The sequence below is a fragment of the Mytilus californianus genome, unplaced genomic scaffold, assembly GCF_021869535.1.
Source record: "Mytilus californianus isolate M0D057914Y unplaced genomic scaffold, xbMytCali1.0.p SCAF_12, whole genome shotgun sequence".
Taxonomy (NCBI): Eukaryota; Metazoa; Mollusca; class Bivalvia; order Mytilida; family Mytilidae; genus Mytilus; species Mytilus californianus.
In genome coordinates this window covers 52,396,289-52,422,088 of record NW_026262604.1, presented here as the reverse complement: position 1 = coordinate 52,422,088, position 25,800 = coordinate 52,396,289, and the positions used below count along the sequence as shown (strand labels likewise).

At 32.4% G+C, this 25,800-nt stretch overlaps 1 protein-coding gene across 2 annotated transcripts; it reads right to left on the bottom strand.

Moving 5' to 3' along the window:
• Positions 1 to 663: 663 nt before the first annotated feature.
• Positions 664 to 25,800, bottom strand: LOC127721987 (putative histone-lysine N-methyltransferase 1). Of its 2 annotated transcripts, none has more exons than XM_052228828.1 (6): positions 24,806 to 25,800; positions 24,303 to 24,441; positions 21,514 to 21,571; positions 18,353 to 18,418; positions 2,357 to 2,489; positions 664 to 957 (listed from the first exon to the last, which is right to left on the bottom strand). In XM_052228828.1, exons 1-6 carry the CDS (start codon positions 25,453 to 25,455, stop codon positions 720 to 722), a joined length of 1,284 nt encoding a protein of 427 aa, XP_052084788.1. In that variant the 5' UTR covers positions 25,456 to 25,800; the 3' UTR covers positions 664 to 719. The 2 variants fall into 2 exon arrangements, with proteins under 2 accessions (XP_052084788.1, XP_052084789.1); XM_052228829.1 differs by having other exon boundaries at positions 24,357 to 24,441.

Sequence of the window (25,800 nt, the reverse complement as noted above, 5' to 3'; positions counted from 1 at the left end):
TTTCTGTGTCATTTGGTCTCTTGTGGAGAGTTGTCTCATTGGCAATCATATCACATCTTCTTATTTATAATTATAACGTATTATTGGTTAACTAAAACGTGTGTGTTGTACCATTTGGAATTTTAAAATCTACCAGAAAGCAAATTGAGTTTCCATACTTGTGATCAGGGCTTGTTTTAACAAATGACCTTTTTCTAAACCTTTAATTCTTTGATTTGTTTTTTAAAATTGAACAAATAATGTTAGTATGCAATGGAGTACGACCTAGCTCTCCAATAACACATATATTACATGATTGTATCGTTAAAAGTGTCCACACAGATCAAATTTAGTCCATGATAGCGGACTGCATACATATACATTATACAAGTCAACGAAAATCAACCCAAAGATCTTCTGATTCTCAAGTGCTCCTTACATCTTGACTAAAACAATGCCTAACTAAATCTGCATTTAATTCGAGTGTACCGTCCATACAACGTTTGCTTTAAACATATAAATAATCGCATTGAACACATTCAATTGGTGGTAAAAGGGTTAAAAAATTAATGTATTAATGAATGAATAGGAATCAAATCGAAGTTAACAGCAGTGATCATTTGTATCTAATGTTATCTGTAGTATCTATCTTATCTCTGCTTGACCCCCCCCCCCCCCCCCCCACCCCTGGTGCTTAATTCCTGATCCGTGGTTTGAATAATTATGTACCAGAGTGTTCATTAAGACTTTAAAGCCTGCCTCATGTATTTTTCAGGATTAATGTTGGTTTGTAAGGCATATCTCCATGCCATGAAAGCCCTTTTCACTTGTTGTTTTGAATGGCGCTTAGGCTTTTTTGAAACACATTGAAAACATTTAGCGTAATGTTTGTTTGTCAGTCTGTTTATTTCTACTGTTGTTGACTTTGATGTGATGGTATCAGCTGCATGCTTTTTTATGTGAAGGAAAAAATGATATCTGAAAATAAAAGATATACATATGAGATGGCAATTTGTTGATCGTTTAGAGCGATCTAGTGCACATCATATTGCACAAGACACCTGTCTTTCCAAGTGAGTATGTCGACTTATACATACATTTTGGTTTGTTTTATGTTACTGTGTAAAATTGACGTACATGTAGACACCCCACATATATATGGCCTTACGTGTATATATTTTTTGAACGATCATTGATGAGGGTGTGGATGGGGGTGAACAGAATAGAGAATAATGGACAAAAAAAAATAAAGAATGGAGAATAATGAGGTGCTAAAATATAAAGAAGAGAAAGTAATAGGCAAAAAGTAGAAAGATTAGAGAAATATGACATAACAAATTAAAGAATACAGAAATAAAGGACCCCCATCCAAACCCTAATTGATATTTCTTGTGGTGAATATGACGGATATTGTGTCATATGTAAACAAGACGCTTCTTCAACATCCAAACATATATGTTTGCAATGAAGTGTGACAAGATTGTTTTATATACATTCAATTATAAATCTTCATATTTCTGTGTAACTACATGTATGAGTATGGAAAGAAAAAAACGAAACTTTGCGTTTAAAGAACCAAAGAATTTCTAACACATTTTGAATTTGGCAAAACTAAACAAGCCTTCAGCAAGTTCTGTCATGAATTTTTAGCAGCATGCTTTTCATCCTCATTTTGTAATTTTTCATAGACGTTTCTCGACCTCTGTCGATCGAAGGTTACTGACCATTAGTGACCAATATTAGGGAAGTGTTGAGCTCTCACAAAGGTGTTTAAAGCCGCCACAGTACATGTCTGACCGAAGCCAGCAATCAGTGTCTAATAGTTGTTGCTGGTTGCTGTCTGCTATGATAGATTTTTTTTTTATCATTGTTGTATTATAAATCAGGTTGTTGGTTTTCACTCCTCTCACAATATGGTGTCTTATATCTTACTATACGGTATGGAAAGGCAGTACGGTGTCCTGTAAGTGTTTACATCTTTTTCAAATGGTTTTTAAATGAAACATGTATATATATTTGTCTCATTGACAATCGAATTGACGTCTCCCTATTTTTGTATTCACAATTTATATACACGACGGATGCCACATGTGGAGCAGGATCGGTTTACCCTTGTGAAGTAATTGAGATCACCTCGGTTTCTTGCGGGGGTTCGTATTGCTCAGTCTTTAGTTTTCTATGTTGTATTTTGTATCATTTGTTTGTCTTTCCGTTTTTCCAATAGCGTTGTCAGTTTGTCTTGGACTTATGAGTTTGAATATCACTTTGATGTCTTCCGCTTCCCTTAAGTAATGAAACTCATTGTGTATTTATGTAACTTTTTTAAAGGATACGACCCTTTATGCCTTATATATCAAATATAGATTAACTTACTCACCTATAGTTTATAAACCATTTATTTACGGTTTGAATTGTCAATGTTTTTGTTAAAAGTCTTTTCTTGTCTTTCTCTTTTGGAAATATATTCGACTGGAACATTTGTTTGCTACATTTCAAGGCATTCTGCATATCTAAAGTAAGCAAAAGGTAAACATATTTAATGATTTTAACTTATTAAAATTTTAAATGATCTACATATATATACTATTATAAATCATAGTTTACCTCTAGATTGGTTCTCTTGACAAAAAGTATTAATTTTTTTTGCTGTGCTTTTTATATTTAATAATTAGAAGACGCTCACACAAACCATCTTTCTAACGCTACTGGTTCGTTCCCTCATGCAGCATCTGGGTTTTTGAACCATCTTAGTCCCCAAGATATAACTATGTAAGCCATCTTGGATCGTAAAATAGCTGTAAACTATCGGTCTGTATGTATATAGTTAATGAAATAAGCTAAGTTTGAGACAGAAATGCAATTCATTGCTCAGACTTTGTCTTGGACTCATGAGTTTGAATATCACTTTGATGTCTTCCGCTTTTGGTTTAAGACTTTTGGTTTAAATGAAAAACAATGAGTAAGTGTATCTTATTATTACAATGGGTTTTACAAATACAGATTATTTCTTGATTGATTCAAACTTTGTTAACTTAATTAAGGAAGAAAATTAAGATAATTTGTTTTTAAGTTCAGTAAATTTTCTGTTTTGTCTTATAGCAAGAAATAGCTCGTTGATCACTTTTCTTTTGATTTTCTTACAGTCCCTGTAACGTAAAAGTTAACACTTTTTTCATTCGGGAATCGTACGTACAGCGTTCGGGAATCGTTCGTATAGAGTTCGGTCATCGTTCGTACATCATTCGTATAGCGTTCGTACAACGTTCGGTCAGCGTTCGTTCATCGTTCGTTCATCGTATGGTAAATGTCATCGTTTAGGGTTTTGTATATCGTATGGTTCATGGTATCGTTAAGCGTTTTATTTGTCGTATGTAACATGGTATGGTTTAGCGTTTAGCGTTTCGTTTATCGTATGGTTTAGCGTTTAGCGTTTCGTTTATCGTCTGGTTTAGCGTTTAGTTTATCGTATGGTTTAGCGTTTCATCTATCGTATGGTATATCGTTTTGTTAGGCGTATGATATATGTTTTATTTCAGAAAGTTATTTCAATTATTATTTTGAGTTAAAATAATTTAACATAAAAAAAAGCGGGAAAAAAACAGTTATTAGATTGGATTGATTTATAGTTGGTTGCGTACTTGTATATCCCAAACAACCAAACGGATGCCCCACTTTGGCAAGGTTTTTTTTTACTGCCAGCCGAAAGAAGACTTGTAGTGACCATATTTATATCCCCTTGTCACCCTTTGGACTAAATTAGACTGGAAAGATTGGATTGGAGACATTTCACTTATTAATTAAAGCAAATAAGTTATCTTAATTATTATATTTTTTGTTTTATACAAATTGCGTAATTCTTGATGTCTTTTTGTAATTTTGAATCATTGTGTTAATTACATTTCAAATTTGATCTTATAAAATGTTAAAAAAAAAATAACCTAAACAATATCCTTAGTTCAATGGAACGAGAACTATCTATTTTACATAAACAAATTTAGTCGTAAAAATAGTATTGGTTGTAAACGTTTTATCTTGATTGAGAAACGTTTAGCAATGTAATAAACTTACTTTGAATGTATTATAACTTAATGTAGATTTGGAACTGTATACCATTTCTTACCGGTAGAAAAAAAATCTGCAACTAATATCATTACACTATGGAATACCCTGCTATATAAAACGAGGGGAAAACATTTCCTTCCATCAATACAGTAAATAAAAAACCCAGTTTTTATCAAGGTAATCGATATCATGCAAAAACAATATCTAGACTTAGGTTGGGTACTACTTTATTACCTGGTCAGCTAGGCCAGTACATCCGCAATGTACCTCCAATATGCAATACATGCGGCATTAAAGAGGATATAGAACACGTACTAGTTAACTGTATTAATCACTCACAAGCCAGACAAAATTTACAATCAAACTTGGATAAGGTTCAAATACAAAATGTTAATACCAAAATATTGCTAGATCCTCCTAAAGATAAACAACAATATGTCTGGTCGTGCTTGGTTCAATATTTAACAGAAATTGATAACCATAAATTTATATAAGTATTAAAAAAAATAAAAGTAATATAAATAAAATAAATAAAATACACTGCAAGCGTTATCTGGGTCAGTGACTCAAAATGGAGTCAGGCCGTAACCGGCAGTAATAAAACAATTTTTACAACAATAACAGGACGTACTAAAGAAAAGATCGTTAAGAATACCAATTACACTGCAAGAGTTATCCGGGTCAGTGACTCAGAAATGGAGTCAGGCTGTAACCGGCAGTACAGCAGGCTCTTCAAGACGGCTTAACAACACATCGGTAAGAAGACCAACTACACTGCAAGAGTTATCCGGGTCAGTGACTCAGAAATGGAGTCAGGCCGTAACCGGCAGTACAGCAAGCTCTTCAAGACGGCTTAACAACACATCGGTAAGAAGACCAACTGCACTGCAAGAGTTATCCGGGTCAGTGACTCAGAAATGGAGTCAGGCCGTAACCGGTAGTACAGCAGGCTCTTCAAGACGGCTCAACAAAACATCGTTAAGAAGATCAACTACACTGCAAGAGTTTTCCGGGTCAGTGACTCAGAAATGGAGTCAGGCCGTAACCGGCAGTACAGCAAGCTCTTCAAGACGAATTAAAATCGAAATAAATTTATAATCTAAAAAATTATATATTATACAATATAAAAAGTTAGAATGCATGTGCCATTCTTAAAAGAACTATGAGAGACTGTTATATACAATTATAAAACAACAGAATTAAAACATAATTTTGTTATTTACACAAAACATAAAAGTGCAATATCACCATGCACATTCAAGGATAAAACCTGTTACATGTACATAAAAAAATAACAATGATTTTTTAACAGTATAAGATACTATTTCGTCGCAATAAAATATTATGGCAGGTTTTGGCAACAGAACTACAAACATTTTCATTTTTGAACAAAAATATAAATTTTTCATCATCTGACAAAGTTAAAAACATATTATTATGTTGAATTATATCAATAAATAAAGACTGCCTTAAATCTTCATATAATGGACATGTTAACAGTACATGTTTTTCATCTTCTATATCATCACAATTGAAACATAATCTTTTATCCAAATCTAATCTTTCGTAACGACCAGTTTCAATTTTTAAAGGTGCTACTCCACATCTAACAATAAGGGTTTATCCTTCAGTATTATAAAATTGCTTCAGTCATTTAATATATTTTATTTTTGTTGGTCATGTATAATATTTTCAGAATGATAATATAATTGCATCATTTTGAAGCGTTATTTATATAATTATTTAATATTTATTTAACTTGCAAACCGATTTGATTGGCCAATAACTGTTGAAACACATGACGGCATAATAATATTATACATGAGCGTTTTGGAAAAATTCGGCAGATATTTAATCAACGGCTCCAAGGAAAGTTTTCTTGTAGGGTAAAAGAAGGGGGAAGATAGACCTCTAAGGAGTAAAGCTTTAAAATTTGTATAACCTTTAAATTGTTTAACTTTTCATATACAGACTTTCTCCTCAATTGCTAATATGGAGAATAGCGTTTTAATGCCTTATCATTGTTTCTGTTAAATCAAAGACATGTAATACATGTATTCTATTTTTTCTGAATAAAATTATTCACAATGATATATGGAAATTCGGGACGATTTAGAAATTGGCATGTTGTGTATACACCTTTCTATTGGTAAACACTATATATGTTGCCCACTCGATGTCCCTGTGTGTTTTTTGTTGTTTGATTGCTGTCTTATTGTCGTTAAACCCACCATGATCTCCTACTTTTTAAGTTCTGTTTAATGTACGTTTAAATCGGTTTAAAACAAACTGAGTTTTGCTCAGAGGAAGAGTAATAGAAGAGGTTTGTATATAAATGCTTAGTGCAAAGTAAACAATAAAAAAAAAGTTTCACTTTTCAATTTTCAACTCCCCAAAATTTTAAACTGTATTGATTTTGAAGACGTGTCTCATCTAAACGAAGTCTGAATGGTCTCCAACTTACCAGTTTATTGTTTACCTGTTTTGCACATACCTAAATATAAACCTCATCACATTTGATCCCAAAATTATCAATAAAATTGAATTTGTCGTAGTAAATTTCATTGAGCACAAAACAAATCCAAACCAGATTTGAATTATATGGATATTCATTTTTTTTTTTAAGAAATATGAAGAAAAATAATAATTATCTTGTTTGACTTTGAAACACGGAGTTAATACTTTAAATTGCATTGTGCACAAAATACCATAAAATCTTCCTAGGAATGAGAAACTCTTTCTTCATAGAAATGTATGAAATAGTTTACACTAGACATTAAACAACCAACAATCAATCAACTAAAATATATTCAAGGGATTATTATTATGCATGTATATGTATATAAATGCCAGGTACCGTATAAATATATTGAATAATCAACAAAATATAGTGCTGTCAAAAAGACACATTATCATTAGGATATCAAAATAATTCACGGTTTTTTTTTCAAAATGATTAGCAAACAATCCGCTTTCCGCATTTTTCAATTTCCGTGCTATCGCTCCGTGTCGGTTAATAATTTTTAGAATAAAGTTAAAAAATCGATCTACGTAACACACTATATAATATATATAGAAGTCACAGTAAACATTAAACTTATGCATGGCGGAAAAGAAATATACGAAAACAATGTGCATGCAGCCTCTCAAATAATATTTAAAAAAATGACATTTAATTTATAAAACTTAGGACTTTAATTTTTGTATTTTTGGTGGGATGTTGAAGTCTCTAGAATATAGAAAATACACGAGAAAACCTCTTAGTACACTATCAAAATGTGATTGGTGTCCATTGTACTATATATTGTTTAAGCATTTAGTGTATTCTTATTCATTTGGACATCTGTGTCCCTGGCTCTGAACAAGAAATTGCGAGGATGTTATGCTTTTACCTTTTTTTACCGTCAATTTACCTTTAAAAGATTTTTAAACAGAATGTTATATATATAATTTTTAAATTGGTGTTTTTCCTTGTGAAAACAAAATGGTCCTAAAGCTAAATGTCGTCGTCAGATGTCTAGTGTCTCATAAGTCTATCTAGTCTGGGTATTTGTCTTATTTTATTATTGTGAAATGTATATTACAAATTTATATAATTTGTATATAACTTGGTAGACAAGTATGTGACACTTGAATAAAATAAATTTTCTCTCTGTATAATGGAAGGCGCTAAACACTTTAGAATATACACCACTTGCTGTTTTCTTTACCTGGACACAGATCTTATTACGTAACAAGTACGAATAATGTAAAATTATCGATATGGTATATTCAGTAGAATAAACATGGTATCTCTGGACTGGGGTATTTAAGATAATTTGATCTGAAAATGGGTGTACATTTATTTGTGTTTTATGATAAAAAAAAAAATGCACATTACCATCGTATTTTCACAAAATCTTGAAAATGTGTTGACTTGGAGCATTTATATATATTTTCAAAACCTGAGACAAATCACTGATTTTCAATTATAGATCTATCTTATTATTATCAGCAGTGGGCAAAGTATTTGAAAGAATTGTATTTAAAAATGTATTTAGACGTTACGCACGTTCCCAATAAAACTATACGCTTTTGACGTTCTTCGAAAGAAAGTTTCAAACGTTAAAGCTTACAAACTGCTTATGTGAAAATGCCGCTTAAAAAGACCGTAGAATTTACATTCTTCCAACAAGTATTCATTTTGCCGAGATTTTCTAAGTTGCTTCTTTATATGTTTTCATTTTTTTAAGCTGGGCTTAGCATTAATAAATGCAAAATTTCATAGAATTAAAACAAAATTTCACACATGCAAATTTTTTAATTTTGCGATAAATTGTCTCCAACAATAATATGTAGCACTGAATAACAATTTGATTTCTTGTAATATGATTTAAAATCTGTTTTGTAAATTATTAAGCGTCTTTTATTTTCAACATTCAAAATGTTTTGAAACTTTAAAACTGAGTTTGACACTATGAGTGAAACAAATGCCGGAAAATCTGAGGCTACATGTACATCTAAGGACGAGCGTGCTTCCAGCATATCACATTGACTGTCTTTGCTTATAACCTTTCATGTCTTATTTTCTTAATTTTCTTTTTACTATTTGTGTATTATCAGTTTCTTCTCTTTCTTAAAATTTAGCAATGTTCTCTTTGCCAGAAGACGTCTCCAATTTTATTTATTTTTTAATAAAAAGTGGCTTATATACTAGTAGTATAATCCATAGTATTTATTTTATCAGTTAATACTCGAATAAGTCAACAATCTTAATATCAATTACAATTTTATGGAAAGTGTTAAAAAATGCATTTTTTTTAAAAACTTTATAAAATGTGCATTAAGTTTGAAAAAGAAATACGTGCTCTTATGATGATGCCATTGTCAACTTTCAATATTTCAAGGTTGGTCGGGGGTCTAATTTTTGTTTAAAAGAAAATGTTTTCATTGATTACAATTTTTAAATCAGGATTGTTCTATCGGGCAAATAATTAAGAAAAAATCAGTTTATGAAGGAATTTACACATTTTGTACAGTAAATCAGGCCGTTAGTTTTCTCGTTTGAATTGTTTTACATTTGTCATTTCGGGGCTTTTTATAGCTAACTATGAGGATAGGGTTTTGCTCATTGTTAACGTCTTTGTCATCTGGTCTTTGATGAAAGTTTGTCTCGTTTGCAATCATACGGCCACATCTTCTTTTAATAATTACAATAAATTGATCTATTCTGTGATTTATTAAGAAAACGAGGACGATGATTTCGTATTGTTTTTTGCTTTCGGAAAACATGTGTTCATCTGAAATATTTTTTTCACAAACAAAAGCTTAAAATAAGGGACGGCGATCCATACTTTTTTTTATTATATGTTTGAAATTATAGAATTTGGCAAAGTATGGAAAACTCTTTTTATATAGACCAATATCTACCTAACAGATTAACAGCAGGCCGAAATCTGATTTTTAAATATATAATTACTTTTAAGTGACCAGATGTGTATTTTTAAGTAACTGCAATATATACACATAGATGAATGTTTTCTGAAATGAACAAATATGGATCAGGAATGCATTTCATGCACTTTTTATACTATAAATTATTTTTGGTTTAGCGCTTCCATTTCTAGTCAAGATATTACTGAGTATCGGTTTACACTAAATCTTTTTTGAAATTTTTTTTAAAATCATTTCCAAATGGATACTTTTTCGATTTGAATGGTTTTGATTTTGTTTTTACATTGTTTTACAAGTATAAAAATCAATATTCACGCCATGTTGTGTTCTGCGAAAATAAAAAAAAAAATCTACTGTATTCAAAAATTGAAAATTTGCACGCAGTAGATTGATTGGTTTATTTATTTGGTGTCTAACGCCACATTCGTCACTATTGGCTATTTCGTGGCGGTTTTATTGGATGAGGAAGCCGGAGTGCTTGAGGTAACCACCGAGCCACACTGCAGGCTTTTTGAGGTTGATTTAATGATAAAGAAGAGGAAAATGGTATGTCAATTTGTTATCTATACAATCAAACCTGCCGAAGAAACCACCTGTATTCAGCAAAAAACTGTGTTATAAGACCATTAATTGTAGGTCCCTATGTAGTGCATTTCATATAGATTGAACGTGTAAAAAACCACCAGTCATATGAAACCACAATTTTGCTCTCCCTTTAGTGGTCTCTTAAGACAGTTTTCAATGTATATACACAGCGGATTCAATGTAGTCTATTTATTAGAATTTGAATTCTCTCTTCCTTTTTTTATAAATTGGATATTCATGTAAAAAAAATAAACTTCACGCAAAGTATACGCTTTGACAAAATAAGGAAATGAAGAAATTTTGGAAGATGTGGGGTCCAGTAAATGGGGAATTTTTTTCGAACGAGTTGGGAGTGTCTGTAAATTAATATACTGGAGCCCGCTACATGTTTGTGTGCAATCCATCATATTCGTCGGACAACTATACTCTCTCTCTCTCTCAAATAAATGTAAAAGAAAAGTTTCAATCTTAATATACTAGTCACATCGCATGCCTATGTAACAGGCAATTCTGTTGGAGATTCGAGAAAATAAACTCCATTCTGCCTTACTACTTCTAGATGTAATAAATTATAACCTTCTATTTCATACATATGACTAGCGATTTTTCTACTCACAATAGATTAAAAAAATGATCGTAAGCTGTACTGAAATTCGTGATATACCTTTTTTTTTGTTAGATGAGTCACTGACACAAAAAAATGATTGCAGGTTATACTGAAATGTTCGTGACTAAGGAGCACTTTTTCTCATAAGATTTTTTTGTGAGATATTTTATTCATGCGTTTAGATTCGATTCTTTTAATAGCAACGCTAGGCATTAGGGATTTGGTGTACAGCTTGATTTAGAATCGTTTATAATCTGGCTTAGAGGGATAATTAAGATTGATCGCATTTTCATTTTCAATGTAGCTTGCCTTTCTAAAAGTGAGAGCGTGATCATATGTAAACGGTTGACTGCGGATCATTGTCTTTATGCAGTATCCGAGTTAAATATTTCGACATCTTAAATCCTTGATACAATGCGGATCTATATATTGATGCATATTAGACGAGAAATTTATCTTATATAAATCAGACCATTTCATGAAATTATTTTATGCCAAATATGCAAGAAAAGTCATATACAGTTTAGTGTTATTATAACGCGAACGTCAAATTAAGGCTATGGGGACTTGTCATTGGACATCTTAGATCGTTTCTGATTTTCTATCTGTAGCTCAAACAAAAGTACATATCAAACTATTGTTTTATATATACTATGAATTCTTCTCGTTGTTGTTATTGGTGTTCTAATTCTTTTCACATACAAGCTTGTCTTGTTGCTATAGTCTGGAGATTTCAGTTATTTTTGCTAACAAAATGTTTTCCATATCCCATGTTAGGATCCTTGTCAGAAGTTGAAAATTTCATATCTGAATATTTTTCGTTACTTTTGATGGTGGATCTTGATTGTTTCTGTGGGGCTTCCTTCTCCTGTATATGTTTCACCCACGGGGTAAAAATCGGAAAATTGTCGAAACTTATTGGATTTTTATATATTGCATAGTCCGAATTATATACTTAAAAAGATTTTCATTGAAACAATATTGCAAATCTTGAATGTTTTAGTAAAATTCTATTTCGAATGACATCGCTGACCTACATAAATTAATCTGTTTCTAAAATGCAATACATAGTTTACTTCTGACAGATATTTGGTTCTCCTTGAAAAATACTGGGTCATGATATATGTAAATTGCAGTCCCGAGTAATTTGAAAATGTTTATTTGGGGTTAAATGATCAGAAATGCACAATTATATATGTTTTAAATACTTAAAGTATAAACACATTAATTTGTGAATATGATGATACTGATCATTGAAATAAGATCAAAAGACGTAAAAAATGCCAGAGTTTTATATATACATTGTAGTGTATAGACAGCTGTCTATTGTTGCCGGCAGCATGACTCCAGCGTTGTACGGTTATCTTTGTCGTTGGATTGCTGCCTCATTGAAGATTATCCATATCTCCTTTTTTCATATAAATATGAAAGGAATGAGACATCGTACGTAGATTGAGTGGATAGACGTGTTTCATGTACGCAAACTATTTCTGTCCGAGTGCAGAATCTGCTGGCGGTGGTTAACCGGTTGTCATTTATCCATGTTCGTTTTTTTTTTATTTGTTTTAGTTTATTCTTTGCGACGGGATTTTGTTGTTCCTTTACATAAGCCATTGTGATATGCATAAAATATTAAAAAAAAATGTATATTTGGACAGTATTATACGAAAACAAAACGATCACTTCAGAGAAAATAAAAAAAAAAGAGATTAAAGTTGGAACAAATGATGAAATCATATAAGACATTGAAAAGAGGAGACTTCCAGTAATAGTCTTGATGTGCACTCATGGCACCACATGATTTGAGGACCCGTGGGACCTCGATCATAGGTTCCCGGTGGACGTCGATCTGAGTCTTACATATATATGAAATATGGCACTGAATATTGACTAAAGACTTTAAGTGGCTTATAACTTTTGGTTGTTCAATATGAAATGAACTCGAGACATATAGTATACAAATGCCATTCACATTATGCCGTGCGTATTTCTTAAGATAAATAGAACTATAATTAATGCATTCAACTCTTAGTTTCACCATTTCTTCTGAATGAACTACCCCTAAATGGATAAAATAATGTTTGTCCAACTTGCAGACAATAGCAGGCGTTATTTTTTCTCCGATAAAAATTCAATCGAATTGCCTAAATTACATGACTTAAAGGCAATAACTGTTTCATTTTGTTTGCGGGGCATTATCAATTATGACTGGAAACGGCAATTCCCGATAAAAAAATTACGAAGTTTACTGAATCAGAACCACCACCATCACATACATCAATCATCATCATCACCATCACTGATCATCACCTTCATCAACAAAACACGTATAATGTTGTGACCACCGCATATAATGTTTTAACCACTGCATATAATGTTCCGACAACTGCATAATTTTTATAATGTTGTCACGACTGCATATAATGTTGTCACGACTGCATATAATGTTGTAACCACTGCATATAATGTTGTGACCACCCCATATATAAATGTTTTAACCACTGCATATAATGTTCCGACAACTGCATATAATGTTGCCACGACTGCATATAATGTTGTCACGACTGCATATAATGTTGTGACCACTGCATATAATGTAACCACTGCATATAATGTTGTGACCACTGCATATAATGCTGTCGCGGCTGCATATTATGCTGTGACCACTGCATATAATGATAATCATCAACATAAGGCAGTCATGGCGTTCCATAAAATTGAATGTTTTTTCGATCCATATCATTTAACAGGTGTGAAATATTTGAGATCTATAGTAGAATTTCGTTTAATAAAAAGCCTCCGAATTATACTTTGAATTATTTTGTCCATCAGGACATTTTATTGGACACGGGAAAACTGGCGACGTTTTTAAAGTAACACCGCAGTTACATAATGATGACTTCAGAGAGCTTCTTTAGGACATGTACATATTTTCTGATATTATTAAAATCCATTTTTAACCGTTAAATCTTATAAAAAGTGAAGGCAGAAAGTTTGTGTACGGCTTGAATAGCTAATTTGGACATTTTTTCTCATCCATCTCTAAACTCTCCTTCTCTAACAGTAAAAAACGTCTAAAACCCCATTTTACGTTATAGGTATACAATACAGTTGTAAAATTATATAACATTCTACTTACTATTTAATCCGCACTGGGATTTCAAAGACGCGCACAAAATTGTAACAGCGGGACACCCTTAAAATGACGTTATAGGCATCGAAATGAGCATAGTTTTTCATTACATAATGTACAAAGCAAAAACTCATCTATGTTATCGATTTCTTTGGTTTATTTCCTTTCGAATGATATGCAGAACATGGATATTTATTGTATAGGAAAAGAGCTTCAATTTGAATAACCCGCCATCTATCGTATATTTCCAAAGAGACACCAATACCGTGCGCAACGTCTTAATCACTTAATTAGTTATAGTTCAAATAGAAAAAAAAGCGTTTCACCTTTTGAGAATACTAATGCAGGAGTTCTGCAAGGCTCTGTATTGGGTCCCCTACTATTCCTTATTCATGTATATGACATAGCTGGTAATTTGATAAGACTAACTCGATTGTGTGCTGATGAAACATCCCTTTCTTTTTAAAGTAATAGTCCTTACACAATAGAGGATGTCTTAAATAGCGATTTAGAACAAATCTTAGCATTGTCTTAAGATTGGCTTATTGATTTTAACCCTTACAAGACAAATGCTATGCTATGGTTGTACTCAACAAGATTCCGACAATTTAGAACATGTTTAGTTAGAAGCAGGAATATTAGTAACTGGGTTGCCCGTGTTTGCTTGTCGGGAAGTTATATATTTTAAGTGAAACAGCCTGAAATTTGCTAGTGGACAGAAGAAAGTCAAGAAAGCTCACTATGTTCTATTCTTTATATAATGGGACTGCCTCTACGATTTAATGCCACTTTTTGGTCAAATGTCTAATTATAATTTGCGAAACAATTATGTGATACCCAGTTATTGATAGATTTAACCAGAAAATCCCTTTTTTTTCGATCTACTACTATTGAATGGAATAGCCTAAACCCCGACATACGTACGTCCAGAAATATGAATATATTTAAACGAAAGTCTAAATTGATACAGACACCTAAGGTGGCGTAGCTAGGCATTTATTTTTAGTGTACGCCCGAACTTCGAAGATTCGCCTTGTGGCCGCAACATACCCCAGCGTGTCCGTGACAGAGCTAGTGTACACGGGTTCCAGAGATCGAAGCCCCCCCCTCGAAGCTCACGCGTTATCAAGAAAGATATACCGGTATCATCTTTTAAAAAATCATCAATAGTAACATACTTCGGAGACGTATTTGTTTATTTCTTATCTTTACTGTATGCAAAGTAAAGTAAAAGAGACTACCATAGATTTGTTATTAATCCCAAATGCTTGGTGGGTACAAATGCAGTATTCAGGACTTACATTTTTGCATTAAACCACATTTCAAAAGAAATTGGAAAACTGAGCCGGAAGTATTTCTAAGACACTGATTTTTCCTGTTCTATGTAGTTTTCTTACTGGCAAAAATGGAAAATGATTTTATAAATGCTGTCAGGCACCGACCATAGAAAAACAATCGATCTGTTTAAAAAAAGAAATGAAAATAACTGTTTGTTTTTTGTTTTTGGCAAATTAGTAAAATGACCGTTTGATTTAAAATCATTTGAAATTATTTTGAAATAGATTAATGATAGTAATTTATTTACATGTGAAAAAGCTAGACTTTGTGGCGTAGGGATGTAATTGAGTGGTTTTGTGTGCAATTATTTCCCATTATTTCGGCAGTGAAAATCTGCAAGTATTTCATTATGTTGTTTGATTTAAACATTATAACAAAACTAAGAATATGACGGATAAATTTATAGTTAGCTGTTTAACGTCCAGTGGCAACTATTAGATGTATTATTAGGAGGACATTTAAAAAGTTATAAATATGAACAAGGACATCCTTTGTTATGCAAACATGTGTATCACGGCACAAGCGATGACCTTTAGACCCTGTGTAGCATATGTATATTTAGGGTTGCTCCGAATAAAGGGGATATAGATACAGGAAAATAAAGTAAAAAAAATATAAAATAAGAATAGAGTATAACGGGCAAAATAAAAAATAAAGGAAAATGGTCTTAGAAAATTTAAGAATACAGGGAAACGGTCTAGGTTTTGTTTTTAGAAAATTCAAAAATGAAGACGCTCAATTATAATTTCACTTAAGAATTCGAAATTTTTCATTTGCCGGACGCGCTCTTTTTTGATTATTGTTTAAAATCAAGTGCATTTGTAGTAAAAATAATACACTATCGTTTGTACATTGGTAAGGATTTATGTTTGGTGTTGATGAGGCACATAACGGGTAATTGTTTTTATTTGAAATTTCTCATATATTTGATTTTGTTCGACTGATTTGATAGATGAATACAAATATATCAATAATCTAAAAAAAAAGTTTAATTACGATATGTAGATGAAACTGTTATTCAGTCGATGTTTAAATACATGCGATAAAAGAGAATATATAAATATGATTAACAAACTTTTTAAGCAAAAGGCAAACCTTAAGACCCCGAATATACTTTGTAAGAACATTAGATTAATTCCGAATTCCATCTAAAATACATTGTTCATTTAGGTCAAAAGAATGTTAATACCTTAGGCTATTTTCCAAAAAATGTTGACTGAAAACCCTGCAGACTGCAGTTTACTCGCACATTCACCAAGTACCTATTTCCACGGCTATCGTATCTTTTTATTTGTTTAAATTAATTTCAGTGTTTATTTTTCAAACTGTTTATGTAAATAATTTTGGATCAACATCGAGTCAGATTAAGTTATAATTTATTAAATGATTAATTAAAAACTGAAATATGCATCCAATCTAAATGTTACGCCTATGATAACCTATATAAAAAGATTTAACAGAACACAATTCATGTTTTATATATTTTAAAAAACTATATACGCTAAACGAAACTATGTACGCCAAGAAACGATGTACGCTAAACGATACGATATACGCTAAACGAAACGATGTACGCTAAACGATACGATATACGCTAAACGAAACGATGTACGCTAACCGATACGATATACGCTAAACGAAAAGATTGACGCAATACGATACGATGTACGATAAAAGGGAGCATATGTTATCGTTTATGGTATGGTTTATGGTACATGGTTTCGTTCGTACATCATTCGTTCAGCGTTCGTACAACGTTCGGTTAGCGTTTCGTTTGCATTCGTTCACCGTTCGGGAATCGTACGTACATCGTTCGGGCATCGTCCGTACATGATTCGGGCATCGTTCGTATTGTTAACTTTTACGTTACACGGACTGTATATATGTTATAAGAGTTTTCTTGTTGTTTTTATTTGAAAACTCTGTCATGTATTTTCTTTCTATTCACGTGTAGAAATAATGCTTTTCCCCTGTATAATCCTTACAAAATGTACTATTTTCACAAACTGTAACTAGGAAACAAGCTAGGTAAACTATACTTATATATATATATATATTTAGGAAAAAGCGCAATATAAACTATATTTTGACAAAGTATGAAAACATTCTGTCATCTTTCGTTTGTACCCTCTAACTTCTTTGAGGCACCGACCATTCATCTTGTATAATAGAACACACAATACTTTTTACTTCAGCGATTTTTTTCTCAAGAAAGTTAGAATTTAACAATTATTACAAAAATGTAAAAAAAGAACACGCCCCTCCCCTCTTACACACACAAAAAAGATCAATGGTTCATGATTACTGAATGCTTATATCTGTTTTGTTTTTTATAGATGTAAGGACCAGTTATTCTTCTATAACCAATTATCGATCAGGACACATTGACCACATAATTATGTAATTTCGCAAAAAATTGTTAAATGGTTCTGGTCAAAACAATGAATATGGAGGATATATACGTCATTAGCTTATGACATGCGCCCTGCATGATGTCATTGTGAAAAATGACAAAAATACTAGTGATCTCAGTGCACATTGAAATTGTAAATTAAACTATGCAACTCGAAATATAGAATTGTACGTGACTAAACACAGATGTTCTCCTCTTGCATATAACTTACTGTAACAGTCAAATACTTAAATAGGAATTTATTGTTCACATTCTGTGTGCCAATTTTCACAATTATAGAGCATAGGTGTTAAAATTTGAGGAAATAACTTTAATATTCATGCAGGTCTGGATGGGATTAAAGAATAGAGAATAATGGGCCAAGTCTACAGAAAATGGGTAAAAAAAACAAAAATTGACCAAAAAAATTAAAATAAAGAATAGACAAAAATAAACAAAAATTGAACAAAAAATAAAGAATAGACAAAAATAAACAAAAAATAAACAACAGACAAAATTTAAAAAAAAATAGACAAAAAATAAAGAATAGACAAACATAGACAAAAAATAAAGAAAAGACAAAAATAGACAAAAAATTAAAGACAAAAAATAAAGAATAGACAAAAAATAAAGAATAGAGAAAAATGGGGTGCTGAAACGTTAACATAAAGAATAGATAGACATAATACATATAGAGAGAATATAAAATAATGGTCAAAATAAATAAATGATAGAAACAAATGGTCTAAAACGTTACAGATTAAAGACAGTGAGGACCCCATGGCCACCCAGACCCTCATTCATGTTATCTTAGAATACATACCATTCCTTAAATGTGCGTGACATTTACAGCTACACGTTCTACACTGACAACAACCTTGATTACTATCTAGATAATAAAATGTAACTTGAAATGAAAAAATGATATAGTACAAGAAATGAAATTTAATCATACTGTTTACTAGTGAATAATTCATTATACGATCTTGAATCAATATAAATAGATCGTTTTTAAAAAAAAAGATGCGGAAGATACCAAAGAGATATTCAAAACTCATAAGCCCAGGAAAACAGACAACGCCATGGCATAACGAATAAGTCCAGGAAAACTGACAACGCCATGGCATAACTCATAAGTCCAGGAAAACTGACAACGCCATGGCATAACGCATAAGTCGAGGAAAACTGACAACGCCATGGCATAACTCATAAGTCCAGGAAAACTGACAACGCCATGGCATAACGCATAAGTCCAGGAAAACTGACAACGCCATGGCATAACTCACAAGTCCAGGAAAACTGACAACGCCATGGCATAACGCATAAGTCCAGGAAAACTGACAACGCCATGGCATAACTCATAAGTCCAGGAAAACTGACAACGCCATGGCATAACGCATAAGTCCAGGAAAACTGACAACGCCATGGCATAACGCATAAGTCCAGGAAAACTGACAACGCCATGGCATAACAAAGAAGACGACGAGAAGACTCACAAGTTCACAAAACACTACACCAATAACGACTGTTAAACCATGATAAGAATTAACCAGTTTCTATTGTCAATAATTGTTTACAAAAATGTTCCACTTAACATCAATCTCGATATAATACACACAAACAGTAATTATAACGAGCAAAATATGGATAAGAAGATTTTGGTTTAACGTCTAGTGGCAAATGTGACATGCATTCATGTATCAAGACGGGATCATGTTGATGTGATATGAATATGAACATGAACCCTGATTTACAAGACCGACTCGTTGATTCAGTTTTTACCGTGCTATTTCAATACAGTGGAGATCACTTCTAACCTCTCATTAAAACTGTCAGAATAATCTATCATAGAACTGTTCTAAACTAAATCAGTTCCAACTTCACTTTTAGAGTGAAGGGCATATATTGATATAAATATTGATTTTGTTACTAGTAAATTAAAACCAAACTGATATTATTGTTATTTACATATGCACATTCACCGTTCTATAATTTGTCGATACCTGTATTTTTGACAGTGCACAAGGTCACGTTCTTCTCTGACTATTAATGACGTATTTACACAAAATCCATTGGATGTTGGATGTGTACTGAATGATATTTTAGTCTTAGATACATTTGTACATGATTTGTTTATTAGTTGTTGTTGGTTTTGAACTAGCTGTCAGTAACTGCGAGTACTCTCAGATCTATATTTGTTTATGTTGTTGGGATGTATAAATATCCTGCTATTCCGGTATGTGATTTGTTACATGTTTTTTTTTTTGCTTTGTATCGATCTGAGGAGTTAAGCCCTTTTTAACTGTTTTATAGTTTTTAATATGTTGTGCTGTTATACCACTGTCCCAGGTTAGGGGAGGGTTGGCGCCCGCAAACATGTTTAACCCGCCACATTTTGTATGTGCCAGTCTCAAGTCAGGCGCCTGTAATTTCAGTGGTTGTCTGTTGTTGCTGTATATCATATTTGTTTTTTGCTCATTGTTTTGTGCATAAATCAGGCCGTTAGTTTTCTCGTTTGAATTCTTTTACATTTGTCATTACGGGGCGTTTTATAGCTGACTATGCGGTGGTGGTTTTGCTCATTGTTGATGGTCGTACGGTAACCTATAGTTGTTAACTTCTATCTCATTTGGTCTCTTGTGGAGAGTTGTCTAATTGGAAATTATACCACATCTTTTTATTTTTATAACACCATCCACAATGATCTCAAAGCCAACAAAATAGTTGCAAGCGTTGTCGTGCTTCGCATACCCCAGTTCGTAATTCAAGTTATCGGAAAAAAAAGAAGCAGCACTAGTAAACCAATTTTGATCTGAACAGCTCTTAAAAAACTAAATAATAAACCATAACGTCAATTTCAGTTTTTCAGGAAATTTTCAGATTTATCCACTGCGGTAAATTCAGTACTGTTCAGACATTTCGCTTGAAGTCAATTAACTTAAAGATCTGTTTAGTAAATGTTCAGACATTTCAGTAGCTACTATTTACCTGTACAGATCAACATCATACTGAATTGTCTGATATGCTACTGAACAGTACTGTATTGACTGCAAGCGAACTGTCTGAACAGTACTGAATTTACTGCAGTAGATACGTTTGTAAGTCTGAAAATTGACCGAAAAGCTAAACATGACTGCATAATTAATTGTTTCCGACTTTTAAGATCCTGTTAAGATAAAAATGACAAGTGTAGGTGTTTGGCAGAACCGAGAAACGCTCACACGTTTCAACTCATAAGTGTCAAGCTGGTGACCATATACGAAGTCATTCTATAGTACCCTAGAAAAGTGCGACAAAAATATGAAATCATTCAACTTTTTAAAAAATCCATGTAAAAAGTAAGTTCGTATCTGACAAATCTAAAAATCACACATTTCAACTCTTCACTGTCAGGCTGGTGACCAAATACGAAGTTCTTGTCTTCCGCAGTATACGAGAAAGGTGGGACAGAAATGATTGTTGGACGAATTGGTTATGACTAAGGATTGGAAGGAAAATTTCCTGATACAAGACGCTACATATTTACATAAAAATTATGTTATTTAAGGTTATATACCAACACATGTCTGGAAGAATGATACACATGTGTACAAGTTTTTGTTTTCAATTTTTGCTTAACTCGAGTTTAAAAAATATCTTGCGCAAGTTCGTTTCTTTTCAAGAGGTAATGAAAAGAAAGAAATATCAAAGGCGATTGGTAATTCAAACACATATGTTGAACAGTCTACAATAAACCCCTAAAAAACTAATTTAAAAGATGATCAACACAAACTCTATCAAAAACCGGTACTGATCTTATGTGCTCCGGAAGGGTATGCAGCTCTTGCTCCTCAAAAAGCAACCCGTCTTCTTACTCATTTAAAGTATTTGCGTTGAAATATTTTATCCTGACCTAATATATATCTATAAAAAAATGCGATATTTAAAAGCCATGTTTTGAAATTGTATCGGCTGTAAATTTTGTATTTTGATGATTATTTCTACCTTCGTTAACGCTCCCTGTCTGTGTACTTTTCTCGACTGTCATTTTACCATCTTGAGACTGAAAAATAGATAGCGACTTTTTTGTTAACATAGGACCCTTTATATTTACTTTTAAATATCAGTAATCTCTTATATATAGAGAACGGAAAAATTCAAGATTCTAGTTCATACCGAAGATATTACTTTCGCTTTTAGCTAAAGAATATCAACAATTATAGCGCTGTTCCTTTGGTTGTTGTTTTTCAGGTGAAATTTGCATTTACAGAGACTAATATAATACAATAATAGCCAATGTATAAGGTCCATATGAGGATATATCGACAAAAGAAGTTATATTGACTGGGGACGAGGTCCGAAGTAGATATATCAATGTCTCAACTTCATACAAAGGCTACAATTGTTATATTATTATTGTCAATGCGCTAGAAGTAGAGCAGAAATTCATTTGATTTATTGCTACGATTGCATCTCAAAGTATTCAGGTTTTTACATTTATATTCTTTCTATTTTCAAAATAAACGTGCAATATTACTTTTCAATCTGCCGTTTACAGTCTACACTTGAAAGTATAGTTGAACATGTGACGACTTTTGAACGTTTCATCAAATAAGTTAGAATATACACATTAATATCAAGTAACTAAGGTTTGCTTGCTTTACTGGGTGGACCTTATAACTACTAAATCCTATTGAAACAGTATCAATGATTACTAGCCAGTCATCAGCGGCGGATTCTGGATTTTTGAAAGGGGCGTAATTCCATTAAACGGATTATATAAAATGTTGACGATTTTATGCTAAAAAATCATATAAATCGTGAAAAAAAACCATAATACAATCATTTTGACGATCGTGGGTGGAGGGGGAGGGGGGGGGGGGCGTACGCCCTCCTGGCCTTCTGGATCCTCCACTGCTCATGCAAACTATAAAACGAACAAGAAAAAACTTACTTTTTCATATTATAAATTTAGAAGTTTATCATAAATTTTGGTTTACCTAACAAAGAAGCAGACAAAACATTTACGCACAAAAACTTACGCAAATAGTTACTAACAATAATATTAATATTTTTTAAATGGAATAACCAAATTAAACATAGGAACAATTTCCCCCTATAAGTGTTTCACTCACAGGGTAAAAATATGAAGTTGTTTAAGCCCACTGCAATTTGAATAATAAGGCACCTATACTATATACCTTAAGATATTATCAAAAACTTTTACATGGTTCCATAGAATCAAAATGTAATCAAGATTTACATGCTTTTGTTGGATTTTGTGTCGAAAGTCACCACTTACCAAATTCATTTGTTTGTAAAACAATATATTGAGTTATCTCCCTTAGAATGGAGGTGTTGGTTAAGAACGTTCATCTTTTTCTTTTATTTGAGTAATTACTAAACATTTGCCAAAATCTGTCAAAATTGCAGTTTCTAGCCATCTTTAGGAATTTATAATTTGGTTAGACGTTCAGAAATTTTCCAAAATGCTGTTAAAACTGTTAAGTACACATACGAATTAATGATACTGTAGGGTTTATAGATATAAGAAGATGTGGTATGAGTACCAATGAGACAACTCTCCATCCAAATCAAAATTTATAAAAGTAAACCTTTATAGGTCAAAGTACGATCTTCAACACGGAGCCTTGGCTCACGCCGAACAGTAAGCTATAAAGGGCCCCAAAAATTACTAGTGTAAAACCATTCAAACGGGAAAACCAACGGTCTAATCTATATAAAAAACGAAAAACGAGAAACACTTATGAACCACATCAACAAACGACAACTACTGAACATCAGATTCCTGACTTAGAACAGGTGCAAACAAATGCAGCGGGTTTAAACGTTTTAATGGTACCAAACCTTCACCCTTTTTCTGAAACAATAGTGTAACATCACAACATAGAAAGACAAACTATAAAATATCAACTGAAATAGCTTAACTCAATCAAAGGACATATTAACACCAGTGAACATACACTGAACAAATAAATTTGACCTATGATACAATGTAAATACAAAATAAATAAACTAAGGGAAGAATGATAAAAGTTACATGTTATACCGGTATGAAATGTTAAACAATTTAAGAAAAAAACAGATATAACCCTGAATAACATTAAATAACAAAAAAGCATTACAATTAGTATCAACAGGTCAAATAAACAAGAAAGTATGATTTGAGAGTACTCGCAGTTACTGACAGCTAGTTAAAAGCCAAAACAATTAATAATAAAAAATCATGCATCAGAGACTAAAATCAACTAAAACACATCCCAGGGATTTAGTATTTTAACGTCATGGAGAGTCAAAGAAGACATCACTTGTGCAATGCCAAAAATAAATGTATCGACAGACAGTAGGATAGTTAGGAGTTTAACTTCTTTATAGATCAAAATGAACGTGGGTGTGTCTTTATACATCCCGTTTGAAAAGAATACAAATTTAGTTATGTTTTAATTTGCTGATGACAAAATCGATATTAGTGCCAATGTAAACTATATTCAAAGATCTAATTACAACATTAGTAAGATAACATTTACTAATAAGTTTGTTTAAAGGTTCGATGAGTTTACACGGATCACATAGTGATTTCCGCGCTTTAAGTACAATATTACCGTAAAATTTAGGATGTGAAATACCGTTTTTAATCAGTTTTCTACAGGTACAGCCAAATTTAGTACAGATTGATGGACTTTAAGAAAAGAGCCCTAGTGTGAAATCAATCCAGGAAGCATTGGCTATACTTCTTTACCTAAAGTGTAAAGGACAAATATAATGTTACTCACAAGGAAGCGGTTGTTATTCTCAGGTGTTCTAGGTGATTCCTTCACAGTTTTCACCTTAGTTTCTAATCTTCGCAAAATATCACTCTGCATCAGTAATTTGTGTCTAACAGATTCAGTATGTGCAACGTGATCAATTTCCCTGAAAAAGTTAATCAGCTAATTTCGTAACATGTCTTTTAAATAAATGACTTTAAAATAAGAAGATATGATATGATTGCCAATGAGACAACTCTCCACCAGAGACCAAATGACGTAGAAGTTAATAATTATAGGTCACCGTACGGCCTTAAACAATAAGCAAAACCAATACCGCATAGCAAGGTATAAAAGGCCCCGAAATGACAAACGTACATCAACTCAAAGGAAAAAACTAGTATACATAAAATGTATCATGATTCTTAAGGGTAAGTTGTCAATACTTAGATTTTAACTTTTCGTTCTTTATGTCACCTTCAAGCACACAGCACTTACTAGTATAATGTCGATAGTAATTTTTAACTTACTTAGTTTCGTTATCTTTTTTCTCCTCCTCTTCCTTCTTGGCGCACATTTTATCCGGTCCCCTTTTCACTCCTTTCTCCTGCTCTTTCCACTCGTCGCCATTCTTCTCGTCGTCCAGGGACTCAATCTCCTCATCGTCATCGTCGTCTTTATAATAATCACTGTCTTCCTCCTCCTCGTCATCGTCGTCGTCATTTTCATTATTGCTGTAGTCGTCTTCCTCCTCTTCGTCGTCGTCGTCATCGTCATCATCGTTCTCATCCTCCTCGTCATAATCATCTGTGTAATAATCTTTGTTATCATCCTTCTCGTCATCATCACGTTTTCGTTTAAACCTGACGTTTTTTAACTGTAGTAATGTCTGTATAGATTGTTGTTTGTCAGAATAGTTTTGTTTTGTTTTAGTTAATTTAGACCCATATTTCTTCATAGAATTCCGTAAATCTAAGTCTATGATATCGTTAACACAGTCTGTGTCCATGCAATCATTATATTGACCATTTGGTAGATTAAGTGGGTCGTGTAATATGAGGTGATCTTGCAAATCATTTAAGTTATCAAACATTTGAAGGCAAAACGAGCATACACAAGTATTTTCTCTTTTGTCTTGTTGAACTTTCATGAATTTGTTCAGTGTATCCTTTTGCATCATGTGACTGTTTATCCGTAGAACTGATAGGGAAAATATATCCAGTTTTTTGTCCGTAGAATTGTTAAGGAAAATATTCCTAGGTTCTGGACCGTTTAATTGTTAAGGAATATATTTCAAGCTTTTTGTCCGTAAAATAGTTAAGAACAATTTTCCAAGCTTTTTTCCCGTAGAATTGTTAAAGGAAAATATTTCCAGATTTTTGTCCGTGGAAATGTTAAGGAAAATATTTCCAGATTTTTTCCCGTAGAATTGTTAAGGGAAATATTCTCAGCTTTTGTCCGTAGAATTTTCAAGGAAAATATTCGCAACTTTTTGTCCGTAGAATTGTTAAGGTAAATACTCCAA

Bases quoted from the DNA above. Each gene is read 5' to 3' on its own strand.
- LOC127721987 (XM_052228828.1), bottom strand. From the start codon at position 25,455: ATGATGCAAAAGGATACACTGAACAAATTCATGAAAGTTCAACAAGAC. The intron at 24,442-24,805 runs GTAAGTTAAAAA...TAACTTTTTCAG, and splicing joins AAAAAAGATAACGAAACTAA to GGAAATTGATCACGTTGCAC. The intron at 958-2,356 runs GTGAGTAAGTTA...TTTTATTTTCAG, and splicing joins AAATGGTTTATAAACTATAG to ATATCATTTTTTCCTTCACA.